General features: G+C 43.1%; 1 protein-coding gene across 2 annotated transcripts in view; it reads left to right on the top strand.

Annotated features, from left to right (window-relative positions):
* Window positions 1–18,117, top strand: part of ppp1r2 (protein phosphatase 1, regulatory (inhibitor) subunit 2) — a 33,250-nt gene continuing 15,133 nt past the window's right edge. The window contains exons 1-3 of one of the 2 annotated variants that reach the window (XM_082962782.1): window positions 1–418; window positions 11,747–11,854; window positions 12,573–12,653. In XM_082962782.1, coding sequence (XP_082818908.1) covers window positions 282–418; window positions 11,747–11,854; window positions 12,573–12,653 — 326 coding nt within the window. In that variant the 5' untranslated portion in view covers window positions 1–281. The remainder of the gene's footprint in view (window positions 419–11,746; window positions 11,855–12,572; window positions 12,654–18,117) is intronic. The other variant, XM_014149747.3, reaches the window with a different exon arrangement.

Genomic DNA, 18,117 nt, shown 5'->3' with positions numbered 1-18,117 from the left:
GCGACTGCTGCTTTTTGCCGCTAGTCGCCACCAATACTTCAGTGGTCGCCACAGACAAAACAGCGTGCGGGCGTCGGGCGCATGCCAAATACTTTCAGCTGTGAAGTTGAGCGTGTTTATGAGACAACCGGGAGTCTGGAGTGCAGGAACAGTTGTAGCCTAATCGGGTTTTGTTTTTTGAATCATAAAAGCAAAGGGCACAAAATTAAGGTGCATCGCGTTGCCAGCTAGTTCTGAAAATTGACAACCACTCTCCAGTGAGTGACCTAGCGCTTGTGGAAATGGCAGCTCCCCGTCCGATAAAAGGTATTCTGAAGAACAAGAACAGCGGGACGGGTATCAAAGTGGGCCCAGCCGAAGAAGTGCCAGTAGAGACTCCAGAACAAGTGGATCCTGGACTTCTGGAAGATGACCAACAGTGAGTAGACAGTCAGTTAGCTTGCTAGCTTAGTTTCTTGTTGACACCGACAGTTTAGGTAACGTTAGCTTAGCTTGGTCTGCGTTGGTTGCTGCCCTGGCTGAAAACTTTATGGACTTGCTAGCTAACGTAAACTCGTCAGCAATGTGCCAGGTAGTACATAACGCTAACTAGTTAGTTAACGTTAGCAAGTTAGTTGTCATGCTTGCTTTCCAATTCACTCATATTGTTCTCACTAGGACTGTTAACTTACCAGTTAATGTTGGCTAGCCAATTTGCTAGCTAGTTTGCCCCGAGAAGGTAACATTGGCTAGCTACGTTACCTAGCTAACGTTTGCAACGTTTCAAATGTCTACTTGTCGATGTCAGTTGATAAGGTGGCTAGTTAATATTTTATCCGGTTTCACACCTGTAATCACACGTAAATTTCATCAGCCAACTCACTGATGCTGTTTTAAAGGTGGGTGATGAATGGGTTGACTGGCTAGTTAGCCAAATTATAGTCTAGTCACAGACATTTTTACCAGCGCAAACAAACAATTTGGAAGTGTTTTTTTTCTTTCTACAGATATGTTTAAACCCAGAGACGATTTTAGTAATTAGTTAAGATTTTAAGAAATGTTATGTTGGCATCAGGTATGTTAGCCAGCAAGTTACCCATTCCAACTCTCATCACACACACATGATGTACAGCAGTAACTGAAGGATTCAGACCTGTAAATTATAGACTCATTCACCATTGTGTGGTGGGCACAGACTGTCCTATACAGTTTAGTTTCTAAGACCGTGGGTAAATGTGGAAGCAGGATGGTAGCTTACTGTACACTACACCCTTAGTGCCTAGAGTGCCATCAGTGAGAGTATCTGCTGTTAAGGCACTGACTTCCACATCCCAAGCTATCACGTTATATTTACACCATGGCCCTCTGGGGTTGTCAGAACTGTGGGGTTGTCAGAACTGTGGTGAGTTTATGCCTGAAGTCAGGCATTGATCTAATTCACGTTGCACATTAAACTGTCAGTGAGCTAGTCCTTTTGAGCTGTTCAGTTGCTCAAATGATACCACTAGGAAATACACCGTGGCTAATTGCAACATGAGTGTTGTTTTCTCAATTCCAGCTTGTCTTTTTAATGAAGAGCTGGTGGTCCATGTGAAGATGCACAGGTGGATAGAGATGGAGGTTGTTCGAGTTTCAATAATTAATGCTCGTGATTTATATAGTCCATTTATGGTGTTAGGTGGCTAGCCTTCATACAACCTACTATGAGACTCATAACTTACATTTACATTTTAGTCATTTAGCAGACGCTCTTATCCAGAGCGACTTACAGTAATGAATGCATACATTTCATTTCATACATTTTTTTTTTTCTGTGCTGGCCCCCCGTGGGAATCGAACCCACAACCCTGGCGTTGCAAACACCATGCTCTACCAACTGAGCTACAGGGAAGGCCGTCCATGTGAAACTGCCGTCCTTGTATGGCCTATTTATCAGTGAATTCCATTCCCAGCCAGTTCTGTGTTGATACCAAAATAGTCTCTCTGTAGGAAATGGGTAAAAAGGTTTCCTGAACGATTCTCTTTCTTCAAATGTAGTGGGATGAGACCAGCACGACTGGCTGCGCTGTAGCCTACTCCTTCAGTTCAAGCTATGTCTGTAGCAAACAAACAAGAACACGCGCAGACAGCTGCATGCACACACCCCTTCAGCACCAGAACTCATAGCGTGTTGTTTATATCCCATCTCTCTAACAGTCCTCACAAACCAAAACCACACACATGGCTTATTTTCTCATCACTACTCTTCTTAAGCTCTTTCCCAAATTTTTGCTTAAGCCCTCTGTCTGTGTTAGGGTACTACTTTCAGTCAAAATCAGATTTAAATTTGATGGATGAGCAGTAGGGCCGGGACGATACCATTGTCGCAACGGTTTTTTTTCCATGGCAAAAATTAAACCACAAAGCAGACAACTCTTTGGTCCTTTAAAAACCTGCTGTTTGTAAAATATTGTGTGCCATAGCTTGGAAAATAAATGTCACTCTGGATGACAACCGGTTGAGAGGATACCAAGACAGCTTTTCACTTTGAAGAATCTCAAATATATTTATTTAGCACTTTTTTTGCTTACTACATGATTCCATGCTATTGTTATGGCGAAACTAATCACACATTAAGTACTTTATCCTTCAACACCAATTCTATTTGGCTATATCATCTCAAGGTTAGCTTACTGCATTCAGTTTGCTGTGCTGGAGGAACAATGAATCAACTAAAGCTATCGGAATTGTATCCATGTTAGGCTCATTGCCACAGCAGTGGAATATTCCCATGCTTTTCTAGATTTAAAAAAATATATATATTTCACCTTTATTTAATCAGGTAGGCCAGTTGAGAACAAGTTCTCATTTACACCTGTGACCTGGCCATGATAAAGCAAAGCAGTGCGACACAAACAACAGAGTTTCACATGGAATAAAGGAACATGCAGTCAATAATACAATAGAAAATGTCTATATACAGTGTGTGCAAATGACATAGGATAAGGGAGGTAAGGCAATAAATAGGCCATAATGGCAAAATAATAAAAAAATAGCAATTAAACACTGGAGTGATAAATGTGCAGAAGATGAGTGTGCAAGGAGAGATACTGGGGTGCAATGGAGCAAAAATAAATAACAGTATGGGGGATGAGGTAGTTGGATGGGCTATTTACAGATGGGCTATGTACAGGTGCAGTGATCTGTGAGCTGCTCTGACAGCTGGTGCTGAAAGCTAGTGAGGGAGATATAAGTCTCCAGCTTCAGTGATTTTTGCAGTTCGTTCCCGTCATTGGCAGCAGAGAACTGGAAGGAAAGGCGGCCAAAGGAAGTGTTGGCTTTGGGGATAACCAGTGCAATATACCTGCTGGAGTGCGTGCTACGGGTGGGTGTTGTTATGGTGACCAGTGAGCTGAGATAAGGTGGGGCTTTACGTAGCAAAGACTTATAGATGACCTGGAGCCAGTGGGTTTGGCGACAGATATGTAGTGAGGGCCAGCCAACGAGATCATACATGTCGCTGTGGTGGGTAGTATATGGGGCTTTGGTGATAAAATGGATGGCACTGGATCCAATTTGCTGAATAGAGTGTTAGTGGCTATTTTGTAAATTACAACGCCGAAGTCAAGGATCGGTAGGATAGTCAGTTTTACGAGGGTATGTTTGGTAGCATGAGTGAAGGATGCTTCTTTTGCGATATAGGAAGCCGATTCTAGATTTAATTTTGGATTGGAGATGCTTAATGTGAGTCTGGAAGGAGAGTTTACAGTCTAACCTGACACCTAGGTATTTGTAGTTGTCCACATATTCTAAGTCAGAGCCGTCCATAGTAGTGATGCTAGTCGGGCAGGCAGGTGTGGGCAGCGATCGGTTGAAAAGCATGCATTTAAGTTTTACTTGCGTTTTAAGAGCAGTTGGAGGCCACGGAAGAAGAGTTGTATGACATTGAAGCTCGTCTGGAGGTTAGTTAAGTGTCCAAAGAAGGGACGGAAGTATACAGAATGGTGGCGTCTGCGTAGAGGTGGATCAGAGAATCACCAGCAGCAAGAGCGACATCAATGATCTATACAGAGAAAAGAGTCGGCCCGAGAATTGAACCCTGTGGCACCCCCATAGAGACTGCCAGTTTCTCATTCTTTAAGTAATGTATTGCTTGGGAAAACGTGTTCCTATCTGTTGCTAGTTTTTCCTCCAGTTGGTGGAAGATTTTCATGCAGATATAATAAAACCTGCATTAAAAACAATAAGCACATTTTTCCACCGGAGATGCGTTTCCATCAAATTGACTTGTTGCAACTAAAACAATGTGCTTTAATAAACTGCATGCTTTACTGAGTTGAAATGGGAGGACCACGCAACATATCATGGAAATTTACTGCTTGTTAAGTCAATATTTGCGGTTTCCACTGCCTTTTCTCGCATGATTCATTTGACCAACACAAAAAGATCCTACCGTGCCTAGAATATATGGAAAATGTACCGATTTTTAACCTCTCTGGGCTAGGCGGGACGAATTCGTCCCACCTACGCAGCAGCCAGTGTAATCCAGTGGCGCGATTTTCAAATACCTTAGAAATGCTATTACTTCAATTTCTCAAACATATGACTATTTTACAGCATTTTAAAGACAAGACTCGTTAATCTAACCACACTGTCCGATTTCAAAAAGGCTTTACAACGAAAGCAAAACATTAGATTATGTCAGCAGAGTACCCAGCCAGAAATAATCAGACACCCATTTTTCAAGCTAGCATATAATGTCACAAAAACCCAGAAGACAGCTAAATGCAGCACTAACCTTTGATGATCTTCATCAGATGACACACCTAGGACATTATGTTATACAATACATGCATGTTTTGTTCAATCAAGTTCATATTTATATCAAAAACCAGCTTTTTACATTAGCATGTGACGTTCAGAACTAGCATACCCCCCGCAAACTTCCGGGGAATTTACTAAATTACTCACGATAAACGTTCACAAAAAACATAACAATTACTTTAAGAATTATAGATGCAGAACTCCTCTATGCACTCGCTATGTCCGATTTTAAAATAGCTTTTCGGTGAAAGCACATTTTGCAATATTCTGAGTAGGTAGCCCAGCCATCACGGCTAGCCATTTAGACACCGACCAAGTTTAGCCCTGACCAAACTCCGATTTACTATTAAAAAAGTTTGATTACCTTTGTTGTCTTCGTCAGAATGCACTCCCAGGACTGCTACTTCAATAACAAATGTTGGTTTGGTCCAAAATAATCCATCGTTATATCCAAATAGCGGCGTTTTGTTCGTGCGTTCAAGACACTATCCGAAGTGTAAATAAGGGTCACGAGCATGGCGCAATTCGTGACAAAAGATTTCTAAATATTCCATTACCGTACTTCGAAGCATGTCAACCGCTGTTTAAAATCCATTTTTATGCCATTTTTCTTGTAAAAAAGCGATAATATTCCGACCGGGAATCTGCGTTTAGGTAAACAGACAAAAGAAAACAAAGCATTCGGTCGACGCGGGCACGCGCCTGAGTCTCACAGTACTGTAACCAGCCACTACCCAAACGCGCTACTTTTTTTCAGCCAGAGCCTGCAAAGCCACGATTCAGCTTTTTGCCGCCTTCTGAGAGCCCATTGGAGCCGTAGGAAGTGTCACGTAACAGCAGAGATCCTTTGTTTTGGATAGAGATGACAAAGAAGGCCAAGAAATGGTCAGACAGGGTACTTCCTGTACAGAATCTTCTCAGGTTTTGACCTGCCATTTGAGTTCTGTTATACTCACAGACACCATTCAAACAGTTTTAGAAACTTTAGGGTGTTTTCTATCCAAAGCCAATAATTCTATGCATATTCTAGTTACTGGGCAGGAGTAGTAACCAGATTAAATCGGGTACGTTTTTTATTCAGCCGTGTCAATACTGCCCCCTAGCCCTAACAGGTTAAATGAGCTTTTTCCATCAGGCCTGTCGTAACATTTTGTTTAAAATCCGACATCTACTTTATTCGTGTGAAACGGTTGGATGGAACCCCGGTAAGAGTGGAAAGGGTAAGGGATACCTAGTCAGTTGTCCAAGTGAATGCATTCAACTGAAATATGTCTTCTGCATTTAACCCAACCCCTCTGAATCAGAGAGGTGAGGCGGGGGACGATGACAACTGCCTTAATCCACATCATTGGAGCCCGGGGAGCAGTTGTTGTTGTTGGGGGTTGACTGCATTGGTCAAGGGCAGATTTTTTTTCAGCTTGCCGGCTTGGGGATTCGAACCAGCGACCTTTCTATTACTGGCCCAACGCTCTTAACCACTAGGCTGTTTTGCCATCTCTTGTGTTTCCCAAAGGGGACAGAAAAGACGGGAGCTTTCAATTCATTAAACAGCACCAAGGGGATATCCTGAGCCTGCTTTCCAAATATCCGTATTGCTGTCACAAAGCATTTGTCCACTCTGCACCTGTCCAAACAACCACAACTTCCTGCCATAGAGTTCTAGAAAGTGTCATGGGTCATGACTATTGCTGCCCCATAAACAATAGTCAAGCATCTTCTCAATTTCAATGTACGCCGTTTCATTGTACTCACTAATCAGTTAACATTGATGCATGGACCCCAAGCTCAGTCATTCATTATTCATTATAGTCAATGACTTTTAACTGAGTCACAGGCATGTTTCCATGAAACACTATCTCTCCTCCCACTGTCTTAGATGCCCAATCTGACCATTTCATGAGTGGGTTGAGGGACATTCATGACTTTTGATACAGTGGGGAGAAAATACCATAGGAGCAACCTGTATAGTAGCCTACTTCCTGCTCCAGTGTAGTAGATCAAATGGGCACTGCAGTCCCTTGACATTGGGCTTCACTGGGTTCAAGCAAAAAAAAAGGTTATATTTTAAAACAGATTTATCTCAACATGAGTGGATTTCTAGGCTTTCCCCGCCTCTCCAAGTCCCTACTACTCCCTATATTGACTTTAGTGTGCTCTGATTTTTACAAACAACACATTTTTACATTTTAGTCATTTAACAGACGCTCTTATCCAGAGCGACTTACAGTAGAGCGCATATGTTTTTGTACTGGTCCCCCGTGGGAATCGAACCCACAATCTTGGCGTTTTTGAAAGCGCCAACTGAGCCACATGGGTCCACGGCTGGAAAGACCAGAGACCTTTAACACACTGCTTGTCTTAGAATATGCTATCTGATAGTGTAGTTCACCTCCCCACTTTATTTACTGAGGGTTTTTAGAGGGATGTACCCAGCTGTTGGCCACTCCAAGAGATGCTCACTGCACACACACACACACACCACACACACACACTGAATGGAAGTGTCAAATAGCGTCCGTTCTCAAATCAAATTTTATTGGTCACATCACGTGCTGAATACAACAGGTGTAGACCTTACAGTGAAATGCTTACTTACAGGCTCTAATCAACAATGCAGTTGAAAAATAATAATAAATACGAATAAGAATAACAGCAGTAGTAATAGGGCTGTTTTTTTTTTTTTTTTTTTTTACCTGAAGAGGTGGTTGTCATCATTCCATTATGTATTTATTTTTAAAAAAAATGTTAAACATTTTTTCCTGACTGGCTGCGTCAGGTCTTGAGTGGATTTGCACGGGTGCTGTGTACTGTAAATCAGGCCAGGCTGGCTGGCAGTGTCTGGGATGTGTTGTATAACCAACCCCCTCACACATACAGAAGGATAAAGACAGACGCAGAAATACACAGACTGACGTACAGACATTTTAGAGCAGTGAAACTGGCTCCTCTTCTCTACTGGCTTGTCAACACTCCTCACATACATACAAAACTCCCTATCTGCCCTGGCCCAGATGCAGTCACACTGGTTTGGCTTCTGTTTTAAATGATTTAGAAATTGTCCATAAAGGGTTCAAAGTCTGGTGAATGTAGACTCATCAAACTAGGGTTGGTGAAATTTAAAAAGTAACTGCAAACTTGTAATTTCCACGTATACAGTGAGCTCCAACCCTTTTTGGGCAGTTACAGATTTCTGTTATTGTTTTGACTCTGTTCTCCCAACACTTTGGATTTGAAATAATACCATGACTATGAGGTTAAAGTGCAGACTGTCAGCTTTAATTTGAAGGTATTTTCATCCATATTGGGTAAACCGGTTAGAAATTACAGCAGTTTTTGTACATAGCCCATTTTAGGGGACTAAAAGTATTGGGACATTCACTTGTGTACTCAAGTAGTCAAAAGTTTAGTATTTGGTCTCATATTCATAGCACTAATGATGACATCAAGCTTGTGACTACAAACTTTCTGGATGCAGTTGCTGTTTTCTTTTGGTTGCGTTTCAGATGATTTTGTGCCCAATAGAAATTCATTGTAAGTAGTGTATTTTGTCATTTTAGAGTCACTTTTATTGGAAATAAGAATATTATGTTTCATAACACTTCTACATTCATGTGGATGCTACCATGATTACGTATAATCCTGAATGAATAATGATGAATGAGAGAAATACACACGCACAAATATCATACCCCCAAGACATGCTAACCTCTCACCATTACAATAACAGGGGAGGTTAGCATTTAATATCATACCCCCAAGACATGCTAACCTCTCACCATTACAATAACAGGGGAGGTTAGCATTTAATATCATACCCCCAAGACATGCTAACCTCTCACCATTACAATAACATGGGAGGTTAGCATTTTATATCATACCCCCAAGACATGCTAACCTCTCACCATTACAATAACAGGGGAGGTTAGTATTTTATATCATACCCCCAAGACATGCTAACCTCTCACCATTACAATAACAGGGGAGGTTAGCATTTAATATCATACCCCCAAGACATGCTAACCTCTCACCATTACAATAACAGGGGAGGTTAGCATTTTATATCATACCCCCAAGACATGCTAACCTCTCACCATTACAATAACAGGGGAGGTTAGCATTTTATATCATACCCCCAAGACATGCTAACCTCTCACCATTACAATAACAGGGGAGGTTAGCATTTAATATCATACCCCCAAGACATGCTAACCTCTCACCATTACAATAACATGGGAGGTTAGCATTTTATATCATACCCCCAAGACATGCTAACCTCTCACCATTACAATAACAGGGGAGGTTAGTATTTTATATCATACCCCCAAGACATGCTAACCTCTCACCATTACAATAACAGGGGAGGTTAGCATTTAATATCATACCCCCAAGACATGCTAACCTCTCACCATTACAATAACAGGGGAGGTTAGCATTTTATATCATACCCCCAAGACATGCTAACCTCTCACCATTACAATAACAGGGGAGGTTAGCATTTTATATCATACCCCCAAGACATGCTAACCTCTCACCATTACAATAACAGGGGAGGTTAGCATTTAATATCATACCCCCAAGACATGCTAACCTCTCACCATTACAATAACATGGGAGGTTAGCATTTTATATCATACCCCCAAGACATGCTAACCTCTCACCATTACAATAACAGGGGAGGTTAGTATTTTATATCATACCCCCAAGACATGCTAACCTCTCACCATTACAATAACAGGGGAGGTTAGCATTTAATATCATACCCCCAAGACATGCTAACCTCTCACCATTACAATAACAGGGGAGGTTAGCATTTTATATCATACCCCCAAGACATGCTAACCTCTCACCATTACAATAACAGGGGAGGTTAGCATTTTATATCATACCCCCAAGACATGCTAACCTCTCACCATTACAATAACAGGGGAGGTTAGCATTTAATATCATACCCCCAAGACATGCTAACCTCTCACCATTACAATAACAGGGGACACACCGCCCCAGACCATGACGGACCCTCCACCTCCAAATCGATCCTGCTCCAGAGTACAGGCCTCGGTGTAACGCTCGTTCCTTCGATGAACGCGAATCCGACCATCACCCCTGGTGAGACAAAACCACGACTCGTCAGTGAAGAGCACTTTTTGCCAGTCCTGTCTGGTCCAGCGACGGTGTGTTTGTGCCCATAGGTGACGTTGTTGACGATGAGGTCTGTTGAGGACCTGCCTTACAACAGGCCCTTAGTCCAGCCTCTCTCAGTATATTGAGGACAGTCTGAGTACTAATGGAGGGATTGTGCGTTCCTGGTGTAACTCGGGCAGTTGTTGTTGCCATCCTGTACCTGTCCTGCAGGTGTGATGTTGGGATGTACCGATCCTGTGCAGTTGTTGTTACACGTGGTCTTCCACTGCGAGGACAATCAGCTGTCTGTCCTGTCTCCCTGTAGCTCTGTCTTAGGCGTCTCACAGTACGGACATTGCAATGTATTGCCCAGGCCACATCTGCAGTCCTCATGCCTCCTTGCAGCATGCCTAAGGCACATTCATGCAGATGAGCAGGGACCCTGGGCATCTTTCTTTTGTTTTTCAGTCAGTAGAAAGGTCTCTTTAGCGTCCTAAGTTTTCATAACTGTGACCTTAATTGCCTACCGTGTGTAAGCTGTTAGTGTCTTTACGACCGTTCCACAGGTGCATGTTCATTAATTGTTTATGGGTCATTGAACAAGCATGGGAAACAGTGATTAAACCCTTTACTGTGAAGATCTGTGAAGTTATTTGCGATTGTACGAATTTTTACGAATTGTCTTTGAAAGGCAGGGTCCTGAAAACGGGGACTTTTTTTTTTTTTTTAGCTGAGTTGAAGTGCATTTGTCCCAATACCTTTGGTCCCCTACCATGGGGGGGGAGACTATGTACAAAAAGTGCTGTAATTTCTAAACGGTTCCCCGGATATGGATGTTAATACTGTCAAGTTAAAGCTGACCGTCTGCCCTTTAACCTCGGTCATTATATAATTTCTGAAGTACAGAGCCAAAACAACAAATGTGTCACTGTCCCAATACTTTTGGAGCTCACTGTATGTCTCTGACAGTTTCATGTAATGATATGTTATGTTTTGTCTTCACTAGCTTACATTGGTTTCTTACATGTATCCCATGGGTTATATATGCTATGAAACAGTGGTTAAGAGCTGGCCTACCTCAGCAAGCCTGACTGAGCAGTATTGATATGTGCCTCATCCCATGATGTGCCATTTTTGTGTGAGACACAGCTGTACAGGGCCCGTCTCCCATTGATTTAGCCCAGTGCCATCGACAGTCAAACTGCCTGCTGTGTGCCTGACTTATTGAGCACTTGTGTGTGTGTGTGTGTGTGTGTGTGTGTGTGTGAGCAGCTAGCGATGGCTCTGCAGGATTACTGTGGCAGGGAGCAGATTTATCACCCCCCCGCCCCTCTCTACCATGATGGCAGGCCTCTGCCTCCATAAACATGTCCGGGAGGCTGGCTACTTTGACAAAGGGAGAGGGGGGCGCACCAGTAGAGACAGTTTAACGGCTGTATTTGGCACTGTCTCCAAGTCCAGACAGCGGTGTTATTGAAGCCGCCAACTCCAGCCAGAAGCTCAGAGTGAGCCTACAATTTATACCTGGGGAAAGTACATTGGTGAAGCATTTCTACCCACACACTCACTCGCTCGATCAGCCTCAGCATCATTCTGAAGGTGAAGTGACCAACCTCTGTACAGGGCCGCTGTCATTTTCCAAACAATGAATCATTTAATTTTACATAAAACCCTTCTTCTTTTTTTTTTTTTTTTTAATTGCTGCCTTGTTTGTGTTCCCGAAATATACTACGGGAGTGAACTGGGTCACTGTGTAGTCCTAGATGAAATCTGCCAGGTCTCCAGGGTAATGTCTGGTTGGTTGAGTACCACCCTGAGCTCATCTCTGGACCCATTCTTTCAGGAAGAAGTCACAGAAATGGGACGAGATGAACATCCTGGCCACGTACCACCCGGCAGACAAGGACTATGGGTTGATGAAGATCGACGAGCCCAGCACGCCCTACAACAGGTGAGTTGCCCCATTCAATGTGTAAAGCACGATGCAATTCATTCTCATGAACAGGTAAGGACATAGTTACCCAGCGAATGTCAAAATGGCTTCCCATATACACTGTTATCTAGTATTTCCAGTTTTTGACTTTTTTGTTTACGAATACCTCATAATGGTATTAATTTATTCAATTAGTTAGGCCTATTACATGTGAAAATGACAGTTGGACTTTTCACACTACATATTCTTAGTTCTGGGCAAACCAAAAAAACAAACTACTTTTCTGGAGTCAAATATTCACATTTGTTGACAGCATTGATTTGTGATTCACTTGGCCTGAAGAAACTCAGCTCTGGTATGTTTGGCGTCATCCTGCTTTTGTTTGTGTGTGTGTGTGGTGTGTGTGTGTGTGTGTGTGTGAACAGTCACTAGATCCCACACTAATGTGATGTAGAAAAGAGACTATAATTTGATCATTTTTGTAGAGAATATGTTCACCCCGGATTAGATACAATTTCGATAGCAGATTGGCCTTCTCTCACAGGGCACCTCAATTCTTGCGGTGCAGGTTCAGTGTGTGTACGTGTGTGTGTGGATGAGTTTCTGCCCAGTCTGCATAAAGCGTGGGTGGGGTGGGCCATCTAAACTGGCACGTAACCCAATCTCCAAGGCCGTTGCATAGAAGGTCACCGTTGTGACACACTGTTCTCTCCTTCTCTCGTTCTCTCTTCCTCAGGATGGTGGGGGACGAGGAGGATGAAGGGGCGCACAGCGACTCAGAGATCAACTTGCCCACTGTGGGTGACCTGGCCTCCAAGTAAGTTATTTCTGACTGGATAGGTCTGGGAGGGCCAGCATCACTGACTGGAGAGGTCTGGGAGGGCCAGCATCACTGACTGGAGAGGTCTGGGAGGGCCAGCATCACTGACTGGAGAGGTCTGGGAGGGCCAGCATCACTGACTGGAGAGGTCTGGGAGGGCCAGCATCACTGACTGGAGAGGTCTGGGAGGGCCAGCATCACTGACTGGAGAGGTCTGGGAGGGCCAGCATCACTGACTGGAGAGGTCTGGGAGGGCCAGCATCACTGACTGGATAGGTCTGGGAGGGCCAGCATCACTGACTGGAGAGGTCTGGGAGGGGGAAGGAGGGCTAAAGTTAAGTTATTGGACTCAAAGGTTTGGAATGTTAAAACACTTATCAAGGCTGTATGAGAAGGGTAGTGATGCAACTCAAACATAGCATCTTCATACGTCTCGGTCTTATGAGACTGAAGGTGGGGGGGGGACTCCGTATGGTTACGGCTTGAACATGCTGTATAACAGAATGTATACTCATCTGGATTTCAACTATTTGCAATAGGGTCTGGCTGCAGCAGATGCCTTCTTACGCCACAGATGCTATGAGACATACGAACTCAGACAGGATGTTGAATGGTGCCAGAGAAGATGGTGCGTTACCGCCACCAACAGCACAGGTGCTGAAATTAAGTTTAGAATTAGAAGATAGGTACTTGCTAGTGTGCGCTAGCTAGCGTGTGCTAGAGAGTTTGTGCTAGCTGGTGTGTGCTAGAGAGAGTTTGTGCTAGCTGGTGTGTGCTAGAGAGAGTTTGTGCTAGCTAGCGTGTGCTAGAGAGAGTTTGTGCTAGCTAGCGTGTGCTAGAGAGAGTTTGTGCTAGCTAGCTGTTCAAGCAACAGTGGTTAATTAACGTAACGCCCTGGACCAGAGTTAGTGTGACGACTGGTATGTGCATAGCACAGTGACGCCCTGGAATAAAGCCACTGGCTCACGCAATACACCAGGCCAACAAAAGCCTACTGGTTGCGCACAGCTGGATACTTTAGACTATTTGACGACAAGGGCATTTGACCCCCCCCCCCCCCCCCCCCCCCCAAATAACATTGAGTATAGAGTGAATTTCGCTCTTGGGTAAATTGAATGATCAGCTAAATAGTTTTGGAGCCGTCAGAAGACAGTCTCACCAGTTGAGTTAACAGTAGAGGTAAAACTGCAGAAGGGAAATCCCCCAATAAAGAAAAAAATCTGAAATTAACTCCCTTGCCTTTCGTGAACTTAAACTGGCCTATATTTTTTTTCCTACTAGCACTGACTTTGCTAATAGCTACTTTATTAAGGAAAAATGTACTTACTATGACTGAGATGTGGTTGTCCCACCTAGCTATCTTAAGATGAATGCACTAACGGTAAGCTACACTGGAAAAGATTGTCTGCTAAATGACTCAAATGTAAATGTAATCCATTTCAACTCTGCCATCAAAAACCCTTATCCAATCAGCTCCATTTGACTAAAGGAGAAGTAATTTTCCCCAAGTATCCAATGATACTCTCAATTAGCCTACAGTCAGAGTAAAAAAAAAAAAGTATTTTAAATGTAACATTTCTTGTCAGTTAAAAATAAATTATTATTTACAATGACGGCCTCCCCTAACCCAGACGACGCTGGGCCAAATGTGCACCGCCCTATGGGACTCCCGATCACGGCTGGTTGTGACACAGCCTGGGAACGAACCAGGGTCTGTAGTGACGCCTCTAGCAATGCAGTGCCTTAGACCGCTGCGCCTCTCGGGAGGTGTGATAAGATAAGCCTCTCTCCAAACTCAAACATTGTGTGTGTGTGGTACACTTTTTCAGTAACTGATAACGTGTTTATTTACCTACAGCACCAGTCAAAAGTTTGGACACCTACTCATTCCAAGGTTTTCTTTATTTTTATTATTTTCTACATTGTAGAACAATAGTGAAGACATTAAACTATGAAATAACTAGTGAAACACCGATATACATTTTTTTTGGCCCGATACCGATATCTGATATTTTCAAAGCCGAAAAAAAACAAACTATGCCAATTATTTAAAAAATGTGCAGCCTTTTAAGCATTCTCATACAGTTAAATAGTTAACACATGCATGGATGCCTCGGTCTATGGCACTGCATCTCAGTGCAAGAGGCGTCACTACAGTCCCTTGGTTAGAATCCAGGCTGTATCACATCCGGCTGTGATTGGGAGTTCCATAGGGCAGCACACAATTGGCCCAGCGTCATCCGGGTTTGGCTGTCCATTGTAAGTAAGAATTTCTTCTTAACTGATTTGCCTAGTTAAATAAAGGTTACACACCACACTGACAAAAAAGTTATTTTGTTGGCATTTATGCATGTCCCCATTACCAGTAATGTATGTCCCTATAACATCAAAACCTATTTCTTTCACTTTCTTACTGTGTTTCAATCAACCAGGATTGCATCATACGTGTCAAGCAGTGAAGTTTCAGCTCTCTGTCCGTGGCCTCTCTTCCTTGGTGCGCACTGTCACTGTGTCCGTTTCCATCTTGTCCAGCTGTGTATGTAACATTTCACGTAAACCCTGTTTCTTGTCTGCATTGAAGTAGCGGTCCTTGTACATAGCATCGAGCATGGTGGTGACATAGTAAAGAGAGAATGCCACCGAAACGTTTTTTCACAGCCTGTGTGGGCTGTTTTGTTGCCAGGGCAAACTGTTGTCAAGGGCAACTGTTTAATTCGCCAATGTGGGCCAGTAAAAACATCCACCTCGTCGGGAAAAGGGGCCATGTAACGTTTCTCTAGCTGCTAGCTAACTGGCCAATCTTAGTATTGGCGAAGTCAGAATTGGCATGCGCACTCCACTGTCGTGACAGAATCGGCGGCGTTAGAATTAGGAATTAGAATACAAATTCTACGCTGAATAAAAATATAAACGCAACATGTAAAGTGTTTGTTTCATGAGCTGAAAAAAAGATCCCAGAAATGTTCCATACACACATAAAGCTTATCTCAAATTTTGTGCATATTCTGTTTACATCCCTGTCAGTTTTGTTGAGCAGGCGTTTCAATGCCACGACAGAGGGTATCACGTCTGCTGCAGACGCAGTTGATGAGCTTATTTCTTCAGTCAGTTGTTCAAATGGAGCTAGCTAGTGTGTTCATGTTTCAAACATCTTCTCAAATGCCATTGAAATGGCAGCAGCGGTATGACAACCAGCATATTCATGAGCATGCAAAATGACTTTACTCAGTATGAAATACTTGACGACCCACTGTGCTGTCAGACTCGGCATGCTCATGGGGTTGATATCGCTGGCCCAAATGTCAGTCGTGAAGCTAATAGCAGGGATGCTATTACTGTGTAACTCCGGTAGGGCAACATCTAAAAAATAGTACCCCCCCCCCCCCCCCCCAAAAAAAGTGTGCTCGACCAGTCGGCGAAAGCCAACATCACCCACGACAGAGAACGGTTGATTGTCAAGGGCAATGAATTCCATTATCTTGGCGTTTAATGGATTTTGCCTTTGGGTTGTCTCGTTGAAATGTTCTTACTCTTTCAAATGACTGCTTGATCCACACAGCAGACATTGTGGGCTAGGTTAGGAATGCTGTGTAGCGCAACATTTTACATGGCGTCGTTACGTCATGTACCTACGTTATATACGAAGATGTTCTTATCCGTGTTATATAGGTATGCACCTAAGCTTTGATATCGGTTTTGCACATCGGCGTTAAACTAGACATCGGGCCGATGTTGGTATTTTTAGCTAATAACAGCCGATTCCGATATGTTAACCGACTATATCGTGCATCCCTAGAAATAACACATGGAATCATGTAGTAACCAAAAAAGTGTTAAACAAATGAAAATATATTTTAGATTCTTCCAAGTAGCCACCCTTTGCCTTGACAGCTTTGTATACTCTTGGCATTCTCTCAACCAGCTTCACCTGGAATGCTTTTCCAACAGTCTTGAAGGAGTTCCCACACATGCTGAGTACTTGCTGGCTGCTTTTCCTTCACTCTGCGGTCCAACTCATCCCAAACCATCTCAATTGGGTTGAGGTCGGGTGATTGTGGAGGCCAGATCATCTGATGCTGCACTCCATCACTCTTGGTCAAATATCCCTTACACAGCCTGGAGGTGTGTTTTGGATTATTGTCCTCTTGAAGAACAAATGATAGTCCCATTAAGCACAAACCAGATGGGATGGCGTATCACTGCAGAATGCTGTGGTAGCCATGCTGTTTAAGTGTGCCATGAATTCTTAATTAATCATTGACAGTGTCACCAGCGACACACCATCAAACCTCCTCCTCCATGCTTCACGGTGGGAACCACACATGCGGCGATCATCCGTTCACCTACTCTGCGTCTCACAAAGATGCGTCGATTGGAACCAAAAATCTGTAATTTGGACTCATCAGACCAAGGGCAGATTTCCACTGGTCTAATGTCCATTGCTTGTGTTTTTCTTTGCCCAAGCAAGTCTCTTCTTCTTATTGGTGTCCTTTAGTAGTGGTTTCTTTGCAGCAATTCGACCCATGAAGGACTCATTTACGCAGTCTCCTCTGAACAGTTGATGTGTATTTTACTTGAACTCTGTGAAGCATTTATTTGGGCTGTAATTTCTTTTCCAGTGGTGGTCCTCATGAGTCAGTTTCATAGCACTTTGTTTTTTGATACTGCACTTGAAGAAACGTTCAAAGTTCTGGAAATTTTACGGATTGACTGACCTTTATGTCTTGAACTAATGATGGACTGTCGTTTCTCTTTGCTTGTTTGAGCTGTTCTTGCCATAATATGGACTTGGTCTTTTACCAAATAGGGCTGTCTTCTGTATACCACGCCTACCTTGTCACAACACAACTGATTGGCTCAAACGCATTAAGAAGGAAAGAAATTCCACAAATTAGCTTTTAACAAGGCACACCTGTTAATTGAAATGCATTCCAGGTGACTACCTCATGAAGCTGGTTAAGAGAATGCCAAGAGTGTGCCTAGCAGTCATCAAGGTAGAGTGGCTACTTTCAATAATCTCAAAAATAACATCTATTTTGATCTAACACTTTTTTTTTTGGGTTACTACATGATTCCATTTGTGTTATTTCATGGTTTTGATGTCTTCACTATTATTCTACGCTGTAGAAAATCGAAGAAGAAAAAAAAGAAACCCTTGAATGAGTAGGTGTCCATACTGTTGAATGGTACTGTGTAAATATTAGATGAGCAATGTTGGAGTGGCATTGACTAACACACAGTAGAATAGAATACAGTGTATATACATATGAGATGAGTAAAGCAGTGTGCAAACATTTATTAAAGTGACCAGTGATTCCAGGTCTATGTACATATGGCAGCAGCCTCCAAGGTGCAGGGTTGTGTAACCAGGTGGAATCCGGCTAGCGATAGATGCTGCCTTTCAGTCTCTCGGTCCCAGCTTTGATGCACCTGCACTGACCTCGCCTTCTGGATGATAACG

This window comes from Salmo salar, chromosome 16 (genome assembly GCF_965601325.2).
Source record: "Salmo salar chromosome 16, fSalSal1, whole genome shotgun sequence".
NCBI classification, from domain to species: Eukaryota; Metazoa; Chordata; class Actinopteri; order Salmoniformes; family Salmonidae; genus Salmo; species Salmo salar.
This window is presented reverse-complemented; position numbering and strand designations above follow the sequence as displayed.